This window comes from Eptatretus burgeri, chromosome 14, assembly GCF_056783735.1.
Source record: "Eptatretus burgeri isolate ZD-2024b chromosome 14, Ebu_testis_v1, whole genome shotgun sequence".
NCBI lineage: Eukaryota > Metazoa > Chordata > Myxini > Myxiniformes > Myxinidae > Eptatretus > Eptatretus burgeri.
In genome coordinates, this window is record NC_140974.1 from 45731947 (window position 1) to 45755469 (window position 23523).

Consider the following 23523-nt stretch of genomic DNA (forward strand, 5'->3'; position numbering starts at 1 on the left):
GCAGGCATCTTTAGTTTTCATTGAGCTTTTTACGGTCGGCTCGTCGTACTCCACTTGTTTCAGCTGTTTGGACAGGTTATGGTGACGTTGCGTGGCTTTGTCCGTGTCTACGTCGTGTTTGTCCGATGAATCTGTACGTCGACATTTTAATTGAGTTTGTATAAATCTCTTGCATTTTCTTGTCCCCACAGCGATGTCGACCTTTCAAGCCCTGGACAAGCAGACGGTGGCGGTGAGAGAAATGGGGACAACCCGGACATATCCTGCTTTGGTATGACGACGACACAAACCATACGTTTGGTGACGAACACTGCATGCTTTTATGTCTCAGGTTTGTCGTCATTATCTGGTGTTGGCTGAACGATTAAGGTGGCTATCTTCGGGTCTAGAATTCAAGACCTAACAGGTCTAGAATTCAAGGGTCTAACAGCTTGAATGAACACCGGTTGGGGTTGACTCTCTGCTTGTCATCCTTCTGAGGTTGGCAAAATGAGTACCGGCTTACTGGTAACTAGCACTGCATCAGCGGCACAGCAATGCCCCCAGAAAATGATGCAGCCAGCAGCCACAATCTGCGTACAAATTAATAATATAACTCAGATCTCACATAATTTGGCCTTTTACTACTATAGTTCCGTCCGCCCATCGTCCATCCACTGGGACCTCTGTACGGAGCATCGGTGCTGCCAAATCAGCGGCCTGGGATATTGGGCACAATCCTGGACGGCTCACCACTCCGTCGCAGGATACTCAAATGGCTCGATCATCCCAGCAAGCCGGTACTCATTTTGCCAACCTTAGCAGGATGACGGGCTGAGTCAACTCCAACTGGTATTAATTCAATGGCTGCGCAGGATTTGAACTCGCGACCTGAGGATCCCAAGATCACCACCCTAAGCATTAAACCAACACCACGCGTACAACTATGGTCGAACTAGGTCCAAATCCTTTAGCCACACGAGATGTCCTTTTCCAAGGAATTCTTTCAACCAAGTGTTGAGAGCACGAGTGGTATGTTTTGTAAATACTAGTGCGTACCCGTACGTGCATAGCCGAACGTGCAAAAAAAAATTTTTTTTTTTCAAACCGCATGCCAGAAACAACAACCACACAGGCCGTTCCTTCGCTCTCATATGTCCGTACGTGCGTGGCCGTACGTACAAAAAAAAACTTTCAAACCACGTGCCAGAAACAATAACCACACAGGCTGTTCCTTCGCTCTCATATGTCTGTACGTGCGTGGCCGTACGTACAAAAAAACTTTCAAACCACGTGCCAGAAACAACAACCACACAGGCTGTTCCTTCGCTCTCATATGTCCGTACGTGCGTGGCCGTACGTACAAAAAAAAAACTTTCAAACCACGTGCCAGAAACAACAACCACACAGGCCGTTCCTTCGCTCTCATATGTCCGTACGTGCGTGGCCGTACGTACAAAAAAAACTTTCAAACCACGTGCCAGAAACAACAACCACACAGGCCGTTCCTTCGCTCTCATATGCCCGTACGTGCATGGCCGTACGTACAAAAAAAAAAAACTTTCAAACCACGTGCCAGAAACAATAACCACACAGGCTGTTCCTTCGCTCTCGCGTGCCTGTACGTGCGTGGCCGTACGTGCGTGGCCATATGTACAAAAAAAAAACTTTCAAACCGCATGCCAAAAACAACAACCACACAGGCCGTTCCTTCACTCTCGTAAACGACGACTGGATTGGGGCATTGTGTTTATCTATAAATGCGCATAAGAAATCGAGAAATTATTATAATACAGTAAGTCATCACAATCCGGAAGTTCTGTACGTTGTAACCCGTAATGGGGAACGCGCTCTAACTAGGCCATAACTTGGAGACCACTTGTCCGATTAATTTCAAATCTTGAAAAGGCACATACTCAGGGCCTCAGCAATATACCTGGCAAGTTTCATTTGGACCAGTGGTTGTTGAGAAACAGCGGTCACAGACACACACACACACACACACACACACACACACACACACACACACATTGCTGGAATTATAGATAGATGAAGGTTACGTGATTACATTACATCATCATTGGGTCAGGGTGTCTTGGCTAAAGTGTCCCAGAATTGACATTTTTACCTGATTGACGGATGAGTCAAAGTTTCCATTGTTTGGATCAAATCGACTAGGACGGTGCCACGATGAGAGTTTTGCTAACATGGTTACTGGAACATTAAATATCTCCAGGTGTATGTGAACGAAGTGGTTTTGCACAGGTGAAACTAATTATTTCTATCTACTTAAGGTGCCGGTAAATTTGCTGAAAATTGGTGGTATATTCAAGATCGACGACGGCAAAGTCCCAACAAATGTTAATCCACCATGAAATCCCCTAGTGGTGAAAGATTTGTTGGTCTGAACTTCATCTTGCAGCAAGACAATTATCCCAAAATCACTCATCTGGAATAATTAAATCTTATTTGCAAGAAAAAAGAAGAAGCTGGAGTCCTTCAGCACATGGAATGGTCCCTCAAAGTCCAGATCTCAATATCATTGAAGCTGAGTTGGACTAGGGGACAAAGAAAAAGTAAAATAAGAATCCGAGCAACTGAGATGGCGTTTGTAAGGTCCTGGAAGAAGCGTGGAACTCCATTCCACAAGAGTTTACAACAATATTATTTGAAAGTGTCCCGAGAAGAATTTCAATGGATTTGATGGAAAAGGGTGGACTTACTCGTTATGAGTTTTATATCAAGGTATATTGTGTATAAATTTGATTATTTGAACAAGATTTTGTTTTTTTTTATAAAGGTGATTTGCATTGAACACAACATTTTAGTTTCCTTCTACATCAGAGAAGAAAAATGCAGTGTGTGTTTGAATATATATATATATATATATATATATATATATATATATATATATATATATATATATATATATATATATATACATTGTTTAATGATGCAGCCCTAACTGATTGGTGAGTACACCACATTGAGTTTGTTTACAGCTATTGTTGCACGATCTGGGAACAAGTGCCATCTGCCGCATGGACACATTGTCTTCCACACCACCATTTACAACCAGGAAGCATCATCGCATCACCATTATATTTAACAGTCGGGAGTGTCACGAAGATGCTGAATCAAGTTCTCCAATATGGATGAATGCATTGATGATATCATAACTGCAGCCACATAAAGACCTCTTGCAGTGAAAACATGCCAAGATGAAATGCTGTCATCAAGGAGATGGAAAGTGAATCTAACTACTAGTTTTGCTCTTTTTCTTTTCTTCTGTTTTTAGGGGGGGGGGGGGGCAAAAGGACATCTTTTTCTTTCAAGATTCCCTTCTGAGGCTGCAGTAATGACGTCATTGTGACGGCATCATTACAGTGCTCGCCTAGGTCAGATCACTTCATTAAATATATATATATATATATATATATATATATATATATATTTTGTTGTAGTTTTCCCGCCGCGCCGGCGTGCGAGCGACCGCCTTTAACTAATCGCAGCCGCACGCCCACCGGACGTGGCAAACCGAGTCGCAGCTTTCGGATCAACGCCGAAATCCAGCTACGGGTGTGTCTTTAATCACACCGAAAATCGGCCAACTGTTCTGTCCGCGCGCGACAGGGTCCGATCGCCGAATTGTCGATTTACCTAAGTATGCGAGCAGACAGAAATGCCAGGGATTTACACCTCAACGGGACCTGCTTGGAAACGAGCCGCTTAAGCAGCTCGCTCCGTTTGCGATTTGCCAAGCGGTGTATATCGCCAAGCCCCGCCGGATCCGATTACTTTATCGGCTATTTAAAAGACCGATTTAATATTTTAATACAACAGACCGGCTATTTAATACAACAGCTTTGTATTATACAATCAATAAGCGAGTTCAAGTACACAGTGTTCACTAACCTGACTTTGGCTTTCAATTTCCTCTTCAATGCAGCAACAGCAGCACTTGTTTCTTCCCCTCAGGCCCAGTTGAAAATGAAAGTATATGATACTTCAAAGCAATTGATGGTCGTTCCCTGTGTTCCCTGTCATGGCTAGGTTAGAATGATTGTATAATACATTACAAATGCTGATTTTCGAACCTATATGCCATACGTACATGTACATTATTGCTCATATCTCAGAAACTATTGGAGTGCCCATCACAAAATTTATGTGGAAGCTTCTTGACATCATAACGTACCTCTGGGATGAATTTGAGGAAATTTGAAGGATACATTTTTTGGGGATTCACAATTGAAGTTTATATTTTGTGATAACTTTTTTGTGGTTGGAGGTAGGAAAATGTTGCCCAGACAAATTCATAGGGCATGAAAATACTTTTAAAATGACACCAAAACCAGCTCTCGAGGTGTTATACTTTTAGAGATATGGCCATTTGAATTCGCGACGTCGTGCTAATTAGTCCAAAGTTCGTTAGTTTGTATCTCACTAATTAAGAGGCTGTTAGCAAAAATATTTGAGTTCTTGCCGTTTTTCATGGGTCCCAATTGGTTCCCAAAGTTTTACAAAAATCTGAGAGATGACGGCAGATTCTTTGATGATTTGACATGGAATGACCCAGTAGTATGATTGTATTTGCTGAGAACGGGAGTGCTGATCAGGATGTTCGTCACTTTAAACGTTTATTTATTTATTTATCGTAGATTAAACTTGACAGATTAATCTCCCGATTTAATTTTGTACTTTTTTATTATGCCACTGATTTAGTGTCATTGTTGTCTTTGTTCACCACCACTAATTGCATTACCATGGTATCCTAGTGTTTCGGGACACACTTGAAGCTTGAACAGATAATCACGTTTGAGAAATGTCTGTCTCATACCCTTTCACAAGCACCGCTGCTGGCACACAAACCGGGTGTTTGTTCGCTATGAGCCTCCGCCAGCCGGTACTGACCAAGGAGATATGGAATTGTGGTGCGAAAGAGCACGTTACCTTGCTCGAGACCTTCATTGGTTACTGTGTCTGCCTCATGCTCATTTCTGGTCACAAGTAAGTGCAACTGCATTGGATAGCTTTGCACTTTATAATTTGACTACACCACTTATTCCTGTGTTTTCACCATATACAATGTATCTAGTTTCTGGTTGCATCATTTCTGGTAGCTACTGATCAAGTACCTCCATAGATCTGGGGGTTGGGGGTGGTTTAGAATATCACCACGGTACTGGCATACAATTGGGAAATATTTGTAATAGTGACATCAATGTGATAACAATGAACTTAAAATTGTGACAACAATGAAGGGCTCTCACACACACACACACACACACACACACACACACACACACACACACACACACACACACACACACACACACACACACACACACACACACACACACACACACTAGAACTTCATGGTTTTCAGTACGGTGCGACTATAAGAGTCGTGGTAAAACCGTCACTGGAATATCACCAAGTATGTGCGAAAGATGTGGTTTCACACAGTTGGAAATAATTTATTTTCCAGTTAAGGTGCCCACGTCTTGAGTTGTGGTTGGTTACACCAAGTATGCTTCGCTTTGTTGTCACAAACTGTCCACACTGTGCAGATTGACTCGTGCATAAAAACAAGTTGTGTGTCAAACTCGGAAGTGCACCAAAATTAAAAAGGAAAAAAAAAACTGATGAAATCGGGCGGAAGAGATCTATAAAGACCATCTCTTTTCTCCAAATTATCAGAGTGGCAAGTAAGACAAGGCCCGCAAATATACCATCTTCATCAACTGTCAAGAGATTGTATGTTCTTAATTTACTCCATGAAGTTGTGCTGTTAATCAGTATTATTTAAATGATGTTCCTCAGTCACTGAGGTCAAGTGAAATGCAGTCTCAGAAATTTGGTCACAATAAATGATAAATGAAAAAAAATAAAAAAAATTTGCACAACAATGATTAGTTGCATTGGGGGTTGTGGTTGTGTCGTCTTCTTCTTGCGTATGGCAGCTTGACTGCCGGGTAGCTATCATTTTGTTGGGACGCGACTTTGCCGCTAATGCTGTGCCCCTATACCAGTATACTGGTACTCATTTTACCGACTCCAGAAAGATGACAGGCTGAGTCAACACCACCTGGTGTTAATTCAACAGCCAACAGGGCTCAACCTCAGGACCCGAATATCCCAAGCCAGCCACCCTAACCACGAAGCCAACACCAGGCTTTGCGGTTGTGTGAAGACTTGGCGATTACTACAATCGACCTGATCTTTCACCCTACGACCTCGTCCACCTCCCCTCAGCCAAAGTCTGAGACAGGGGACATTAAAATGAGCTCCGTCCGACCGACTGATCATCTGTCCATGTACAGGGTGTTTCAAAAAAAGTGGACTATTTGAATGTTTTATTGCAGAAAAATTACAAAAGGTAGATGGAAACCATACACCATGGCATTTTCAAATCCCTCATTATACTGTTTGTCATTGACATTTTCAATGTGTGCTCTACCTCTGTTCAAGCAGGCTTTGATCCTGACTCTAAAATTCTCCACAACTCATCTGCAAGTGGCTGGAGTGGTAGCCTGGCGGTAGTCCTCCACCTCCTGCTTCAGGACAGCCAGGGTTCGAGGTTTGTTAGCATAAACTTTACCTTTGGCAGCACCCCAAAATAAAAAAAAACTCCAATGGATTGAAATCCGGGCTGTGGGACGCTCACTCATGCGCTGTGCCCAGGCTGTTGACACAATTTCCAAACACCTGCAGTGTGCGCTGGGGCACCGTCCTGCATGAACCACGCAAGTCTGAGTTGGTTTGGAGACGGTAGTTGAGCAAGATCAGTGTGGAATCGGTGTAAGACCTCGTGGTACCGCTTTCCGTTGACTGTCACCGTCTTACAATTGGCGTCCTCGAATCAATACAGTCCCAGTTCAAAACAATTTGCACAACAATGTGCTGGAGTTCAATTCACAGAAGCAAGTGGACTTGGGACCCTTGAGAGACATCTCAGACACCTCCTTAGGAGGCTCAGCACCCCCAGAAGATGTTGTTGTGATTGTTGATAGCCACATTCAAGTGGAATTGTGCTTCATCACTGAACCACAAAGAGTTGATCCAATTTAGGTACCTTTCCATTCAGTCACTGAACCAATCACACATTGTTATTCGGCTTGCCATGTCATTCAGAGTTAGTTTATGCTTTATAGATATGATGTAGGGGTAGAGCTTGAGTTCAGAAGTGAGAATGTGCCACAGATGAGACTGAGATTGCCAGTTCTCGGGAACACTGACGGTGGGATTTCTTAGGACTTTCGATGGCAGAATCTTTCACAAGATCAATGTTCCCTTGGTCCTTGGTAATACTTGGTGGGTGGCCACTGTTGCCTTTGTTTTGAGTTTTCATGCTTCCATGTGCTTGGAAGTGCTCCACAAACTGCTGAATGCTCCCATTGGAAGGTCCATTATGAGCATGAACATTGTAATACTGACAATATCATCAGCGCACCTGTACGTAAAATTTTGCCTCAAACCCCAAAGTCACGATTTTCACTTTTTGTTCCACTGAGAACACCATAGTTGATGTGGGGTCCTACTGACTACTTGTTAGAAATAGCATACCACCACCATCATCACCTGCAAGAGAGAAGGGTATAGCATGAGAAATGACAGAATATCAGGCTGCTCAAATAGTCCACTTTTTGAAACGCCATGTACTTTTGTGTACGCAATATTTCAAAAACTGCTGAACATATAGCTTTCATATTGCAGATATGTATTTCTCATAGCAATATCTCAACCTGATTAAATCACAGCTGTGTTTGGCTGAATTATGTTGCCATGTCAACTATCTTGGTAACTTGGTTTGTGTACATGATATTTCAAAAACCGTTCAAGATTTACCTGTCATATTGTTGCGGGGCCGGGTATCGGTGGCAAGCACGACAGCTAGAGGGAGCAGTAGAGTCGGCTCCACCGGAATTTAGGTCGTGACCCTCGGATAAGTCCGAAAGGCACGGGTCTCTTACAGGACCATGAATTGCCAATAATTTGATAATAATTTGCCAGGCGCGTGGGGTAGGGTTAATCGCCAAACTTCAATATACCTCATTACCCACGTGGCAAAGCTACCGGGGAATCCACACCCTTGACAAACCTCGAGCGGGATGAGCCGTTACCGTGCTCGAACCGTGTGTAATCCGAGCGGATGGTTACCAAGGCCCGTCGGTCCAAATGAACAATTTATTGCCTTGCTATTCCTCAACACGCACCGTGCTAAGCCAATAAAATAAATGACAGGGAACGAGTTGGGACATTCAACAATAGGGAAATTAATTTACAATAATCGGGGGACAAGGGGAGCACGTAAGGGCAGAGCTATCCGAATATAGAAGGGAATCAAATGTACAAGCAATTCCTTAAGCAATTCTACTTAGAGACAGGGCCCACGGACACACACACACACACACACACACACACACACACACACACACACACACACACACACCCCAGAAAGAGATGGACCTCGAGGTCTTTATTGCCCCTTCAGCTCGGGAGGGAAGAGGAGCAGAGGGAAGAGAACGTGGCTGGCTACCTGGCCACGTTCGCGCGGCTGGACGACCGCACCTTCCCGGAGCACCAGGCGCCAAAGAACGGACCAAGGCAGCTGAACCCAGAGGAGGCGAGACGATGTTATCTCCCGTGATGAGATGGTCGACCGCTTGTTGTAATGCGCCAGACTAGACGCCTCGGATGTGTGGGATGCAGTCAGCTGCAGACCCTGACAGAAGAACTCTCGAGCAGACGGGATGCAATCATCAATCTTCTTTTCGTCGTTTTTGGGTGGGGTCCGCTCCCCCGTCGCCTGCTCTCATTGGGTGGACAGCGAGTCACGGCTTCGCCTTCTTGAAAAGGACCGCCCCGGCTTTGGTCCGCACGTCGCCCATTGGGCGGAAAATGACGCATACCCTTATTTGGCGCGAAGCCAGAACAAAGCGCTCCGTGCCCATATTTTGGGCCAAGCCAGAGCGAAATGCTTCGTGATCATATTTGGTGCGAAATCCACACCTCCTGGGGCATGGAATTCCACGCACGCACATGCCCGCATGCCAGCGAGCGCGCAAAGAGCGCGGACAATGCCGTGAGCAGAGGGTTGTTGTTGGGGTAAAAATCCTATCTATAAAATTACTTCGCAGCACACGTACACTTAATTTCCATTTGACATATGGGAAAGGGAGCTATCTATCCACATTTACTTAACGAAATAACTGAGCTACGGGGACCTGAATGTTGAGTGCTCACTGCTCATGGCTGCCAGATTCGTAACAATTAGATCACGGCTGTGTTTGGCTGAATTATGTTGCCATGGCAACTATCTCGGTAACTTGGTTTGTGTGTACATGATATTTCAAAAACCGTTCAAGATTTACCTGTCATATCACACAGATCTATTCCTCATACCACCCAAAAGGTGAGGAACCTAAAGTATCAAACATAATGGCACTGTCAATCAGCTCCTTGGTTTAAAAATTACAACATCAGCTCCTTGGTTTAAAATCTATGACAAAGCCATTGATACAATATCACTGAATGCATCCGATGCTTTGTAGAAAATGAGATCTGCAGTGTTATGAAGCAAGATTCCCAGAACTTTCACCAATAGGTCGAGGCACCTTGTAAAGCAAGAAGTAAAATAAGAAGCTTCGCAAGGTGTTTTGGGACTCTGAGTAGGATAAAACCATTCAACATGGTACTTGCATTCGATTAATCAAAAGTCCAACTAGAACGGGCACTCGTCGAGCGCATACCTTCGCCGCAGCCACTAGTTACCTTTGTATTAAATTGTCCACAATGCATCTCAATACAAATATGCATTTCGTGACCCCCACGACCTTTGACCCACAACCGCTACCTAGGGTGACAATAGTACTATACCTTGTGTCATTTCAGAAGATGGGGAATTGAACACTGAACAATTTGGAGTTAATTTGATGTAAATCGGAAACATATTAACCGTTTTCATCATGAAAAAACGATGTTGACCTTTTTGTGACGTTGACCTTTGATCCGATCGCTCCCAAAATCTAAGGGATTTGTCCTTTCATGATGCCAAACAAATCCAAAACAATTAAAGCCTCTCTGCATTTTGTTTTTTTGCGTTAAGTTGTCCACAACGCTTTCCGATATAAATATGAATTTGTGTGACCCCCTTGACCTTTGACCCCCAACCGCTGCCTTGGGTGACAAAATTACTATACCATGTGTCATATTAGAGGATGGGGAATTTAATTTTGAACATTTTGGAGTTAATTTGCTGTAAATCAAAACAAAATTGACAATTTAATCGCGAAAAAACGATTTTGACCTTTTTGTGACCTTGACCTTAACCTTTGATCCGATCGCTCCCAAAATCTAATCGATTTGTCCTCTCGTGATGCCAAACACCTCCACAAAATTTCATGACAATCTGCGAAGTGGTTTTTGTGTAATGTTGTCCACAACGCTTCCCCATCAAAAACTCCATTTTGGTGACCCCCTTGACCTTTGACTTCCACAGACTAACTAGGGTTGCAAACACTATACCATACACTATATCAGTGGATCGGGATTTGAATACTGAACATTTTGGACTTAATTTGATGTAAATCGGAACAAAATTGACACTTTAATCGCAAAAAAACGATTTTGACCTTTTTGTGACCTTGACCTTGACCTTTGATCCAATCGCTCCCAAAAGCTTCGCCTGGCGTCCTTGAGTAACTGCACATCATCTCTGAAAATTTAATGCAAATCAGTCCAGCAGTTTTTGCGCAATGTTGTCTGCACACATATTTACCAATAAATAAATACACAGGGGTCAATACAATACCTTCGTCAAACGAAGTTTGCGAAGGTAAACATAGTGAAAGAACTCTTGCAAGGCCTCCGACCTGTGATGAATGGTCTCTTGCGTCTTGTATGTTTGTGATATATTATGGATTGTAATGATTGGTCTATGATGTGGCTTGCTTGATCGCAGGTCGTATTCGATGACAGGCTACAGGGAAGCCTGGACTCGTACCTGCAGTTGGCTCCTCGACCCTATGATGGGACTTGTATCCCTGCTGCTGCGTGCCAGCTGCACAGTGCACTGCATCGTCTTGTGTTCCTCGTGTTCCTGCGAGTGGGCAGTCCCCGTGAAGACGAGGTGAGCCGCCACTTTCACCTCATTTGTTTGTTTCTATCACTGTTGTAGCCGAGTCCGGCAGTTCCGAGTCCGAGTCTTGTGCTGAAAATGTATTTTAAAGTGGCATAAAATAGCGAACTTATTTGTGCTTATGTAAAATGTAAAAAATGCTTTTCATGTATAAAAGCAAATGTCGGTCAACATGTGGATATGACTTCATCAGCACGCTCTGGGTTTTCTGCTTGTTTCCCCATTAATATCAGTCGGGGGCATGTTCACTTCAGTATGGGATGCATAGGAACTACTAACTACACTTTTGAGGGAAAGTGTATAGAAGTCTATCTATCCAGAATGATTTATATTGATTTGTCAGTTTTAAACAAAATATGAACTTTTTCGTGAAGTCTCTACATGAATTATATAGGTTGTTAACATGTTATAAATAACTGTCACTACATCTAACTCCAAACAGCTATTAAATAACGAATATTTTGTTTACCTCTATAATAGAGCCCCAGTTTTTGCATTCACACCTTGCATAAAAATTTTGGGGAAAATTGCAGCATATGTTGTATTTAGTCATTTGTATACTACTTGAAAATGTAGATCTACATAATATACTTTACCCATCCATCCATCCATTGGGACCATACTAAGTGCAGAGCGTTGGTGCTGCCAAAGCAGTCTCCTTGACTATTGGGCACAATCCTGGACTCCGACATTGGGCCACTCCGACACAGGATACCAGCAAGCTGGCACTCATTTTGCTGACCTCGGAAGGATAACAGGCAGTCAACCCCACCTGGGATGAATTGAACAGCCGAGTGGGATTTGAACTCAGGATGCTAGGATCCCTAGGATCCCAAGCCCACCACCCTAACCATCAAGCCAACACCAGGCATATATACTTTATATCAAGTGGCAAAGTATAAATGTGTTATTTTCGGAAATACGAGCGAAAGGCGATGTTACCCCTGAAATTTCCTCACGGTATATTGATTGTTGGGGTTTGGAAGTCGATTTTAGTGGTGTGGAAATTTTTTTTTTTACTGTGAACCACATATTAGTGGGGTAGATAACAGCAATTTTTGAGAGGAATTGTGCAAGTGATGATACAAGCATCAAATTGGGCACATTTGTTCTCCAGGGGATTCTAATCAAATCTGCCTGATTGGCCATTTGAAAATCAAAAAAAAAAAAAAAACTTCAAAAAAATCAAGATCACGAATCAATGTTGGATGCTGGCTGAGATTGGTGAATGTTTCAGAAACATCATCAAAGACGTTCCAAGTCTGCCATGCAGTTTTCTTCCCTTTACCACGGAAGGCAGACACGACGTCACATCCAGTGAACGCATGGAAGTATGGGATCCCTCGAGCTTTCTCAGGCCCTATTACAGAAACTACCTCATGGACTGGAATCCATCATGCCTTGGCCAAAGGCAATCCACATGTTCTCAAGACCTAGTTCCTATAAGGATGGCAGTACAGATATTGCTATGACTAGTACATCCATGTCATTAGCCTTAATGATAATGGACTTGCTACCATCTGTCGTTGCATCCCTGGCGTGTACAAATATTCGAGTGTCAGCTTCTTCATGACAACATGGAGACACAGCATCCAGTGACTTCCGTGTGTTGCTAATGGCATCGTCTCCTTTTGTGACAATGACTGTGTTTGTCGTCTGTGCTTCACACATCTTTTCCGCAAGGAAGTGAAACAGCTCAGTCTTGTTGCTGTCATCTCGAAGAAAGCTTCTCCAGTTACTTGGGGTCTTACTGGTTCCTGTCACTCTTCTTCTGATTCCTTGCCCCCTTTTCGAGCTTGCCTCGAACTTCAGACTTGACTTCTTGTACACATCAAACACTACGTCCACCCTCTCGTACCTGGCACCATAGGATTCCACCTTTGGGATGATGTCTTCTTTAGCATAGTCATCAAATATGTTTGAAGTGCGTGGAGGTAGGGCAAGTGCTGAGCCATCAATGATGACTGCATCTCCTTGGTTCTCTGTCTGGGATGTTCACTTGCGCTTCAAGAATTTCAGCCAGCTGTGACTTCCAATTTTTTATAAGTTTTTTTTTTTTCTTTCAAAATTTGGATTTTCACATGTCCAATCGGGCAGATTTGATCAGAAAGCCCTGCAGAACAGAAATGCCAAATTTGATGCTTGTATCATAATTTGCACGATTTTTCTACTATATACTACACTATATGGAGAAATCACTGTGCTGAAAGTGAAGTTTCCAATTTTTCAGAAAAGAGTTGTCAACCATAAATGTGCTTTAACGTGTTAATATCACGGATATATTGAGTGCACAGGAATTTTGAACAACATCATTACGCTGAAAAGTGTAGTGCATACAAGATATATATATATATATATATATATATATATATATATATATATATATATATATATATATATATATATATATATATATATATATATATATATATATATATATATATATATACATGTCACTCAGTTAAGTACTGTGCACTGAATTCATAAAATGTTGATGGTGGTGGAAGGGGGGGGGGTGTCTGGTCTAGTTTTATGGGGGCAGGGAGTGTCAGATTTTAGCAAAAATAGTGTTATGTAGTTTTTGAACGGTGCCTTATATATCATAGACAATAACAGATCTTGAACTTCCACGTGCAGGGTGCATGCACGCATGCGTGAACTTCATTTCAGTATGATAATGCAAACAAACTTTCGGTTTGAAACGAGCAATAGATACCCAAAATTTTTGCCAGAATCGGGCCGAGTACCCAAGTCCGAGTCCTGAAGAGTCGAGTCCGAGTCGAAATCCCACACAAAATGGATTCTAGTCAGAGTCCAGACTCAGGTCCTGCATCACTAGTCTCAGTATTATTCAATTAAAAACATAACTGGAAAGCATCTCAAAATGCAGAGCCTGTCCAGTACTTAACTGATCAGTATCTGCTTTGTACTCAAACTAAACTTGACAAAAACAGCTAATACAAAAAGAAATGTTTTTTTAATGTTAAATTTATTAATTAGCGTTCTCCATATTCACATAATATGGGTTTGTTGAAAATTTGATGAGAAAAACTCAAATGGATTAAAAAAAAAAAGGTATGCGCTGGACCCTCACACACACACATGCAGAAGCAATTGCAAAACCCTGTCTCCTGCTGCGCAGTGAACAGGCTAATAATTGGTAAACGTATGAAGCTGGCTTTTTGTTTGAGGGTTGAAGACTTTAAAATTATCTGCTGGTTGGTGTGGATTTGACTCCCGTGGTTGCTCACTCTTGCAGACCAACACTTTGAAACTGAGTACCAAGTATGCCAAACACCCTGCAACATGATTTGAGGGAGGTCTTCGTCTTGCAGTTAACTAAATTGTGCTAAAGGAGGTGAACTTATTTAGCCTGTCTGCCATGCAGCAGGAGACAGGTTTTGAAATTGCGTGCACTGTGTCTGTCAGTGTGTCTCTCAAGCCCATAACTTTTTCAACAAACCTTTATCATGAGAATATGGAGAACACTTAATTAATAATTTGGTCAAAATGTCAAAGAGCAAAGTCACAGGAAGTACAAATAGGAATTGTTAGTCCGTCCGGTGTGCAGCACGAGAAGGAGGTCAGGTTTTCTAATCGCTTCTGTGTTTCTTTATTAGCCATTTGAGCTTTTGTCATCAAATTCTCAACAAACTTTTGTTGTAACAATATGGAGAACACTAATTAATAATTCTTACTTTTTTTGTTTTAGCTGTTGTTTTCGTCAAGTTTCGTTTGAGTACAAAGCAGATGTGGACAGGCTTTGCATTTTGAGATGCTTTCTAGTAATGATTTGCTTTGAGTTTTGAAGTAACCTCTCCATCACTCTTGCAGGAACACTTCATCACGCCCTCTGTCTATGGAGAAATAATCTACGAGAACTACCTGTTCGACTTGCCCAGGATGTTGGATCTATGTGCTCTATATGGTCAAGGGAACCAGGCCATAGTGATGCGTATTCTTGGTAACCATACACACTCATATTTGAATGTACTGTACAATATTCACAAACCACACTTAATTACCTTGGTATTTGATACTGGTTCATAAAAGCAGAGATTTTGTTTGTCTGCATATATACCAAACTAGCAAAAGAACCCATCGCTTCGCAGACAGATTTCATCAAAAGACAACAAGTTTTACTTCGCTAGCATTTTTCTCTATTCAATCTATCATTTGCCTGAGGTCATCTTCCATCTGCTTCGAAGTCAGCTAACATCACCTCCACTAACATCCTTGCTGCTTACATATGGATCACTTCCGCTTCACTGCAAAGCTCCAGTGTTGTTTATTTAGGTTTGAACCTCTGCTCCAAATGAGTGAAATGAAAAAATTTTGAAAATTCTGAATTATTCTCACTTAGATTTCAACATCACCATAATGCATATTATCAAGTTGTTTAAACTCTCTTTATATAATAATAAGATCATTTGTAATACCAGCTCACCCACAAGGGGCACTATACGATACACACTTACATCGAAATAATTGAGGTCTTCCTCCCCACCCCTCTGAACTCTGAACCCCACCCCCCAGATATGCTACTCTGCCAGAAACCATACTTGGAGTACCCTTAGGGAAAATGCAAAATTTGTTTGGATTTGGTATCTACAAACAAGTAAACAAATATGTGTACAAATTCAAATATATATGATGAGTAATGTCATTCTCCGACCTGAGACGAACGTCGTGACGTCATCGCCACGACACATGTACAATCTGCAGCTCCAGGAAGAGATATCTCGCAGTGCTACTTACCAAGGTGTAATTTCAGGTGCTGTCCCAAGTGCATGGAAAATGCAGTTACCGACTGGTTTCACCCTCATTACGGCATCATCAGGGCAACATAGCAAGCTTCCATGCACTTGTGACAAAAAAAAAACTTCTCTGTTATAAATCAGATAGTGTGCTACCCCAAACCATGAGTGGTGAATGCGCCGGCACCGAGTCCCATATGGCCCTTGCTGCACAATACTATGAGCAATGAGTGCCACCTGCCATGCAGAACATTGTCTCCTGCTTTACCAAATACAATCTGGAGTCATTAATGGTTTGCAGTCGTGTGCAATGATAATGTCGTTAATGTCGTTACCACTTGAGACACTTCGTGATGTCACTCCCACATTAATTATATTAAACGATATTAATTATCATCATTGCGCCCAACTGCAAACCATTAATGTTCCCTAACATGTTTGGTAAAGCGAGACGTAATGTTTCACATGGCAGATGGCACTTATCGCTCCCGGTATTGTGCAGCAATGGCTGCATGGGACTTGGTGCCGGCACTTTCACCATTCATGGTTTGGGCTAGCACAGTATAATGTATACGATCAAGTACAACCCATTGTTTTGCTGACAGAAATATTAAGGGGGGGGAGTAAGGAGTAGGGGGTGGGTAAGGAGTAGGGGTGAGGAGCGAGGATGGGTGGGGGAAGGGAAGGCAAGATGAGGCGAGGGGAGGGCAGGGCAAGGGAGGGAGGGCAGGGCAAGGGAGGGAGGGGAGGGCAGGGCAAGGGAGGGGAGGGCAGGGCAAGGGAGGGAGGGGAGGGCAGGGCAAGGGAGGGAGGGGAGGGCAGGGCAAGGGAGGGAGGGGAGGGCAGGGCAAGGGAGGGAGGGGAGGGCAGGGCAAGGGAGGGGAGGGCAGGGCAGGGCAAGGGAGGGAGGGGAGGGCAGGGCAAGGGAGGGAGGGGAGGGCAGGGCAAGGGAGGGAGGGGAGGGCAGGGCAAGGGAGGGGAGGGCAGGGCAGGGCAAGGGAGGGAGGGGAGGGCAGGGCAAGGGAGGGAGGGGAGGGCAGGGCAAGGGAGGGAGGGGAGGGCAGGGCAAGGGAGGGAGGGGAGGGCAAGGGAGGGAGGGGAGGGCAGGGCAAGGGAGGGAGGGAGGGCAAGGGAGGGAGGGGAGGGCAGGGCAAGGGAGGGAGGGAGGGCAGGGCAAGGGAGGGAGGGAGGGCAGGGCAAGGGAGGGAGGGAGGGCAGGGCAGGGCAAGGGAGGGAGGGAGGGCAGGGCAAGGGAGGGAGGGAGGGCAGGGGAGGGCAGGGCAGGGCAAGGGAGGGAGGGCAGGGCAAGGGAGGGAGGGGAGGGCAGGGCAGGGGAGGGCAGGGCAAGGGAGGGAGGGAGGGCAGGGCAAGGGAGGGAGGGGAGGGCAGGGCAAGGGAGGGAGGGGAGGGCAGGGCAAGGGAGGGAGGGAGGGCAGGGCAAGGGAGGGAGGGGAGGGCAGGGCAAGGGAGGGAGGGAGGGCAGGGCAAGGGAGGGAGGGCAGGGCAAGGGGGGGAGGGCAGGGCAAGGGAGGGAGGGCAGGGCAAGGGAGGGAGGGAGGGCAAGGGAGGGAGGAGCAGGGCAAGGGAGGGAGGGGAGGGCAGGGCAAGGGAGGGAGGGAGGGCAGGGCAAGGGAGGGAGGGAGGGCAGGGCAAGGGAGGGAGGGAGGGCAGGGCAAGGGAGGGAGGGGAGGGCAGGGCAAGGGAGGGAGGGAGGACAGGGCAAGGGAGGGAGGGAGGGCAGGGCAAGGGAGGGGAGGGCAGGGCAAGGGAGGGAGGGAGGGCAGGGGAGGGCAGGGCAAGGGAGGGAGGGAGGGCAGGGCAAGGGAGGGAGGGAGGGCAGGGCAAGGGAGGGAGGGCAGGGCAAGGGAGGGAGGGCAGGGCAAGGGAGGGAAGGGAGGGGAGGGAGGGCAGGGCAAGGGAGGGGAGGGAGGGCAGGGCAAGGGAGGGAAGGGAGGGCAGGGCAAGGGAGGGAGGGAGGGCAGGGCAAGGGAGGGAGGGAGGGCAAGGGAGGGAGGGGAGGGCAGGGCAAGGGAGGGAGGGAGGGCAGGGCAAGGGAGGGAGGGCAGGGCAAGGGAGGGAGGGAGGGCAGGGCAAGGGAGGGAGGGAGGGCAGGGCAAGGGAGGGCAGGGCAAGGGAGGGAGGGGAGGGCAGGGCAAGGGAGGGAGGGAGGGCAGGGCAAGGGAGGGAGGGAGGGCAGGGGGAGGGAGGGAGGGCAGGGCAAGGGAGGGAGGGCAGGGCAAGGAGGGCAGGGCAAGGAGGGAGGGCAAGGGAGGGCAGGGCAAGGGAGGGAGGGCAGGGGAGGGCAGGGCAAGGGAGGGAGGGGAGGGCAGGGCAAGGGAGGGAGGGAGGGCAGGGCAAGGGAGGGAGGGAGGGCAAGGGAGGGAGGGAGGGCAGGGCAAGGGAGGGAGGGAGGGCAGGGCAAGGGAGGGAGGGCAGGGCAAGGGAGGGAGGGCAGGGCAAGGGAGGGAGGGCAGGGCAAGGGAGGGGAGGGAGGGCAGGGCAAGGGAGGGAGGGCAGGGCAAGGGAGGGAGGGCAGGGCAGGGCAAGGGAGGGAGGGAGGGCAGGGCAAGGGAGGGAGGGAGGGCAGGGCAAGGGAGGGAGGGAGGGCAGGGCAAGGGAGGGAGGGAGGGCAGGGCAAGGGAGGGAGGGCAGGGCAAGGGAGGGAGGGAGGGCAGGGCAAGGGAGGGAGGGCAAGGGAGGGGAGGGCAGGGCAAGGGAGGGGAGGGCAGGGCAAGGGAGGGCAGGGCAAGGGAGGGCAGGGCAAGGGAGGGCAGGGCAAGGGAGGGAGGGAGGGCAAGGGAGGGAGGGGAGGGCAGGGCAAGGGAGGGCAGGGGAGGGCAGGGGAGGGCAAGGGAGGGCAGGGGAGGGCAAGGGAGGGCAGGGGAGGGCAGGGCAGGGGAGGGCAAGGGAGGGAGGGAGGGAGGGCAAGGGAGGGAGGGCAAGGGAGGGGAGGGCAGGGGAGGGAGGGCAAGGGAGGGGAGGGCAAGGGAGGGAGGGGAGGGCAGGGGAGGGGGAGGGAGGGCAAGGGAGGGAGGGCAAGGGGAGGGCAGGGGAGGGGAGGGCAGGGGAGGGCAAGGGAGGGAGGGGAGGGCAGGGGAGGGAGGGCAAGGGAGGGGAGGGCAGGGGAGGGCAAGGGAAGGGAGGGCAAGGGAGGGAGGGCAGGGGAGGGCAAGGGAGGGAGGGTAGGGCAGGGGAGGGCAAGGGAGGGAGGGCAGGGGAGGGAGGGCAGGGCAGGGCAAGGGAGGGAGGGCAGGGGAGGGCAGGGGAGGGCAAGGGAGGGCAGAGGAGGGCAAGGGAGGGCAGGGCAAGGGAGGGAGGGCAGGGGAGGGGAGGGCAAGGGAGGGAGGGCAAGGGAGGGAGGGAGGGGAGGGCAAGGGAGGGGAGGGAGGGGAGGGCAAGGGAGGGGAGGGAGGGGAGGGCAAGGGAGGGAGGGCAGGGGAGGGGAGGGCAAGGGAGGGGAGGGCAAGGGAGGGAGGGCAAGGGAGGGGAGGGCAAGGGAGGGAGGGCAGGGGAGGGCAGGGGAGGGCAAGGGAGGGGAGGGCAAGGGAGGGCAGGGGAGGGAGGGCAGGGGAGGGAGGGCAAGGGAGGGAGGGCAAGGGAGGGAGGGCAAGGGAGGGGAGGGCAGGGGAGGGCAAGGGAGGGAGGGCAGGGCAAGGGAGGGAGGGCAGGGCAAGGGAGGGAGGGCAGGGGAGGGCAAGGGAGGGAGGGCAGGGGAGGGCAAGGGAGGGCAGGGCAAGGGAGGGAGGGCAGGGCAGGGGAGGGCAAGGGAGGGGAGGGCAAGGGAGGGAGGGAGGGAGGGGAGGGCAGGGAGGGAGGGAGGGCAAGGGAGGGCAAGGGAGGGAGGGAGGGCAGGGGAGGGCAGGGCAGGGGAGGGCAAGGGAGGGGAGGGCAGGGGAGGGCAAGGGAGGGAGGGCAGGGGAGGGCAAGGGAGGGAGGGCAAGGGAGGGAGGGGAGGGCAGGGGAGGGCAAGGGAGGGAGGGCAGGGGAGGGGAGGGCACGGGAGGGAGGGAGGGGAGGGCGAGGGGAGGGCGATGGCAGGGGAGGGCGAGGGGAGGGCAGGGGAGGGCGAGGGCAGGGCAAGGGAGGGCAGGGGAGGCAAGGGAGGGGAGGGCATGGGAGGGCGAGGGCAGGGCAAGGGAGGGGAGGGAGGGCAAGGGAGGGCAGGGGAGGGGAGGGCAAGGGAGGGCAGGGGATGGCAGGGCAAGGGAGGGCAAGGGAGGGGAGGGCAAGGGAGGGAGGGCAAGGGAGGGAAGGGAGGGCAAGGGAGGGCAGGGCAGGGGAGGGGAGGGAGGGCAGGGGAGGGCAAGGGAGGGAGGGCAAGGGAGGGGAGGGCAGGGGAGGGCAAGGGAGGGGAGGGCAAGGGAGGGGAGGGCAGGGGAGGGCAAGGGAGGGAGGGCAAGGGAGGGAGGGGAGGGCAGGGGAGGGAGGGCAGGGGAGGGCAAGGGAGGGCAGGGGAGGGCAGGGGAGGGAGGGCAGGGAAGGGGAGGGCAAGGGAGGGGAGGGCAAGGAAGGGGAGGGCAGGGAAGGGGAGGGCAAGGGAGGGCAAGGGAGGGCAGGGAAGGGGAGGGCAAGGGAGGGAGGGCAGGGAAGGGGAGGGCAAGGGAGGGAGGGCAAGGAAGGGGAGGGCAGGGAAGGGGAGGGCAAGGGAGGGCAAGGGAGGGCAGGGAAGGGGAGGGCAAGGGAGGGAGGGCAGGGAAGGGGAGGGCAAGGGAGGGGAGGGCAGGGAAGGGGAGGGCAAGGGAGGGCAGGAAGGGGAGGGCAAGGGAAGGCAGGGAAGGGAGGGCAGGGGAGGGCAAGGGAGGGGAGGGCAAGGGAGGGCAGGGAAGGGGAGGGGAGGGCAAGGGAGGGGAGGGGAGGGCAGGGGGAGGGAAGGGAGGGCAGGGGAGGGGAAGGGAGGGCAGGGGCAGGGGAGGGGAGGGCAGGGGAGGGGAGGGCAAGGGAGGGAGGGCAAGGGAGGGAGGGCAGGGGAGGGTCCGACCGGGCATAGCCACCGTCCGCACGACGGGTATACTAAATGGGGGGCAGGGGGAAAAAAGAGGGAGGGTGGGGGAATGAGGGGTGAAGGGAGGGGAAGGCAGCATGAGGGGAGGGCAAGTTAAGACAATGTAAGGGGAGGTGTCGTCCAGACACGACCGGAGATGACCACTGCCTGGAAATAACCACCGTCCAGACATATCTGGAGATGACCACCATCCGGATATGTGCGGAGAAGCCCACCATCTGGGCATAACCACAGTCCAGATACGTTCGGAGATGGTGAGGGAGAGCAGTGAGGAGGGAGAGGGAAAGAAGGGGGGAGAGGGAGAGAAGGGGGGAGAGCCACTAACACGGGGGCATTTAACTTTCATTCATGGATTATTGGAATAAAGTTTATTTTAACTTTCATTGGGAGCTATGCTGTTGTCTACAATGATGTATTTTGCTTCCCCTTTTTCCTTTGTGTAGAAAATGTGTTTACCAACAAACCAGAGTACAAAGAAGATTTGACGAATGTAGTTTCCACAATTCTCCAGGTACACTATCCTGTCATTTATATTTTTCACAAGGTTCTAGATTAGAAGTGTGGTGATAGCTTTCCATGTGCAGACACGTTTCATGTCAAAATGAAGTGTATTTTTGTTTGCCTGAAACTTATTTTCCCCTTGTTCCTTTGCTGTATTTTCTATAACCTCTCTATTCATGAAACATCCCACTATTTCCTTCTTTGCTCTTTATTTTCTTTTAATTTTCACTACATCTGCACATTTTCCTTTTACTGCACTCCTTTTGATCTAAATGGCATTTCAAACCATGCTATTATAAGAGAACCATCTTCTCACTGTCGGAATTTTTTTGTTTATTATTATTAATACTGTCAGACCCCGACATTCACGGGGGATATGTTCCTGAAAAATGCCGCGAATGTCGGGGCATTGTTTCAATGGGAAAAGAGGAGATTGGTTCCTGGCAATTCATGATTCATAAGAGAAAAAATAATGATAATTGTGCAAAAAAAACACGAATACACGAAGCACAAAGCTGCAAATATAGAAGCAAGTCGGAGAAAAAACGCGAATACATGAAGCACAGGACCGCAAATGTCGAAGCGGGTCACATTTTATGAACCGCGAATACACGGGGTCCGCAAATAGCGGAACCGCGAATGTTGGGGTCCGACAGCACTCAAATCAACACCACCATCAGGCTGAGCAATACAGAGCTGTCCTTTGAAAGAGGAATGCTATACTCTCATATGCATACATCTCTCTACAAATCTCATTGATGTTGCATCCACAATTATTGTTCCTGGTGTCGCACCTTTGTATTCAATAACCAGACATGCATGTCTTGTGTCTAACCTCATTGCTGTGATTACAATGTTAACCCAGGAGCCAATCCATAAGCTATTTCCTGAGCACTCACAATTGCTCCGTTGATTTGTCACATTATGAACGTTATGTGAACATTACGTGACTAATGTCAACAGCCAATGAACAGAAAGTTTGTTACTTTGTTTAGATTGTTCAATCACTGGTGCCTATTTTATATACTTGCTATTGATTGTATTGGCCTACTTTGTTGTATGAGTGGCATACTTTTATTTCCTTGAACAGAGTTTAATTTCAACATTATTTTGATGTAGGTATTAAACTTGCCAGAAGATGAATTAATCAGATTGTTTTCCATCCATTGTCTCGGTGAACATGCTCTCAGCCATGATGATAACGGTTGAGTTAGCATCATTGATGACTTGTATGCTGATGTACAGTATGTTGGACAGATTGGCACAAAGGAAGTGCACCTTCCGATGAGCTGTCTCGTCTGGATTCGATACTCGATTCCACAATGAAATGTCATAGAAGTGCATTACATGTAGTGCATTGTGTCAAAAAGTTCACCGCCCATTGGATGGGACACTAATGGGATGGGACACTAAGCTGGAGACATAGCTGGTAGACATTAAAGTTTCCACAGTGTCTCTGGCAAGAGTAGGTCATTGATGCCAGCACCCTGGGCAAGTGTGAAATTCTTGCCCGAACTAGCTCTACATTGTTCAACCCATATGTTTGGGCTTTGTCTCCCCTCACTCAATATGTTCCAACGGTACAGTACAAAGTTTGAAATGCCCAGGATAAGATACAGCAACATAAAAACAACTCTAATGTGACAACAACAAACCTTATTTTAAAGCAAAAAACATTGCTTTGGTCTAGCTCTTAAGTGGGTGCTGAGCAAATCAATAGAAATGACTAGAAGGGCACTCGGTAGAGCGCATACTTCCGTCGCGTAATGCTTGATCCACGAGAACATATTGGGCCCAATACATTTTTGAAATATGCTATACAGTACCATATCGTTTTTGACCCTATCTCTCAATGGTGAAGAATCACTTAAAAAATTATCAGAACCGGATCTGGATTCAGAGAATCAATTCTTCCTTTTCACACACCCAACATGTCCACCAAGTTTCATCCAAATCCGTGCACAACTTTTTGAGATATCGTGCTATATATTCGCTTAGCCCTATCTCTCATTGGTGAAGAATCACTTAAAAAATTCTGGTAGTCGGATCCGGATCTAGATCTTCACCAAAATCGATTCAGTTCGTCGTTGTCACATACCTAACCTGTCCACAAAATTTCATCCAGATCCATGCACAACTTT

General features: G+C 48.2%; 1 protein-coding gene across 3 annotated transcripts in view; it reads left to right on the forward strand.

Moving 5' to 3' along the window:
• The window catches only part of ASCC2 (activating signal cointegrator 1 complex subunit 2), an 84362-nt gene that overhangs the window by 37638 nt on the left and 23201 nt on the right, over positions 1 to 23523 (forward strand). Inside the window, exons 1-6 of one of the 3 annotated variants that reach the window (XM_085854616.1) lie at positions 16 to 75; positions 192 to 271; positions 4831 to 4989; positions 10946 to 11113; positions 14957 to 15086; positions 21325 to 21392. In XM_085854616.1, coding sequence (XP_085710742.1) covers positions 194 to 271; positions 4831 to 4989; positions 10946 to 11113; positions 14957 to 15086; positions 21325 to 21392 — 603 coding nt within the window. In that variant the 5' untranslated portion in view covers positions 16 to 75; positions 192 to 193. Of the gene's footprint in view, positions 1 to 15; positions 82 to 191; positions 272 to 4830; positions 4990 to 10945; positions 11114 to 14956; positions 15087 to 21324; positions 21393 to 23523 lie in introns of those variants that run through there. The other 2 variants (XM_085854618.1, XM_085854615.1) reach the window with 2 other exon arrangements.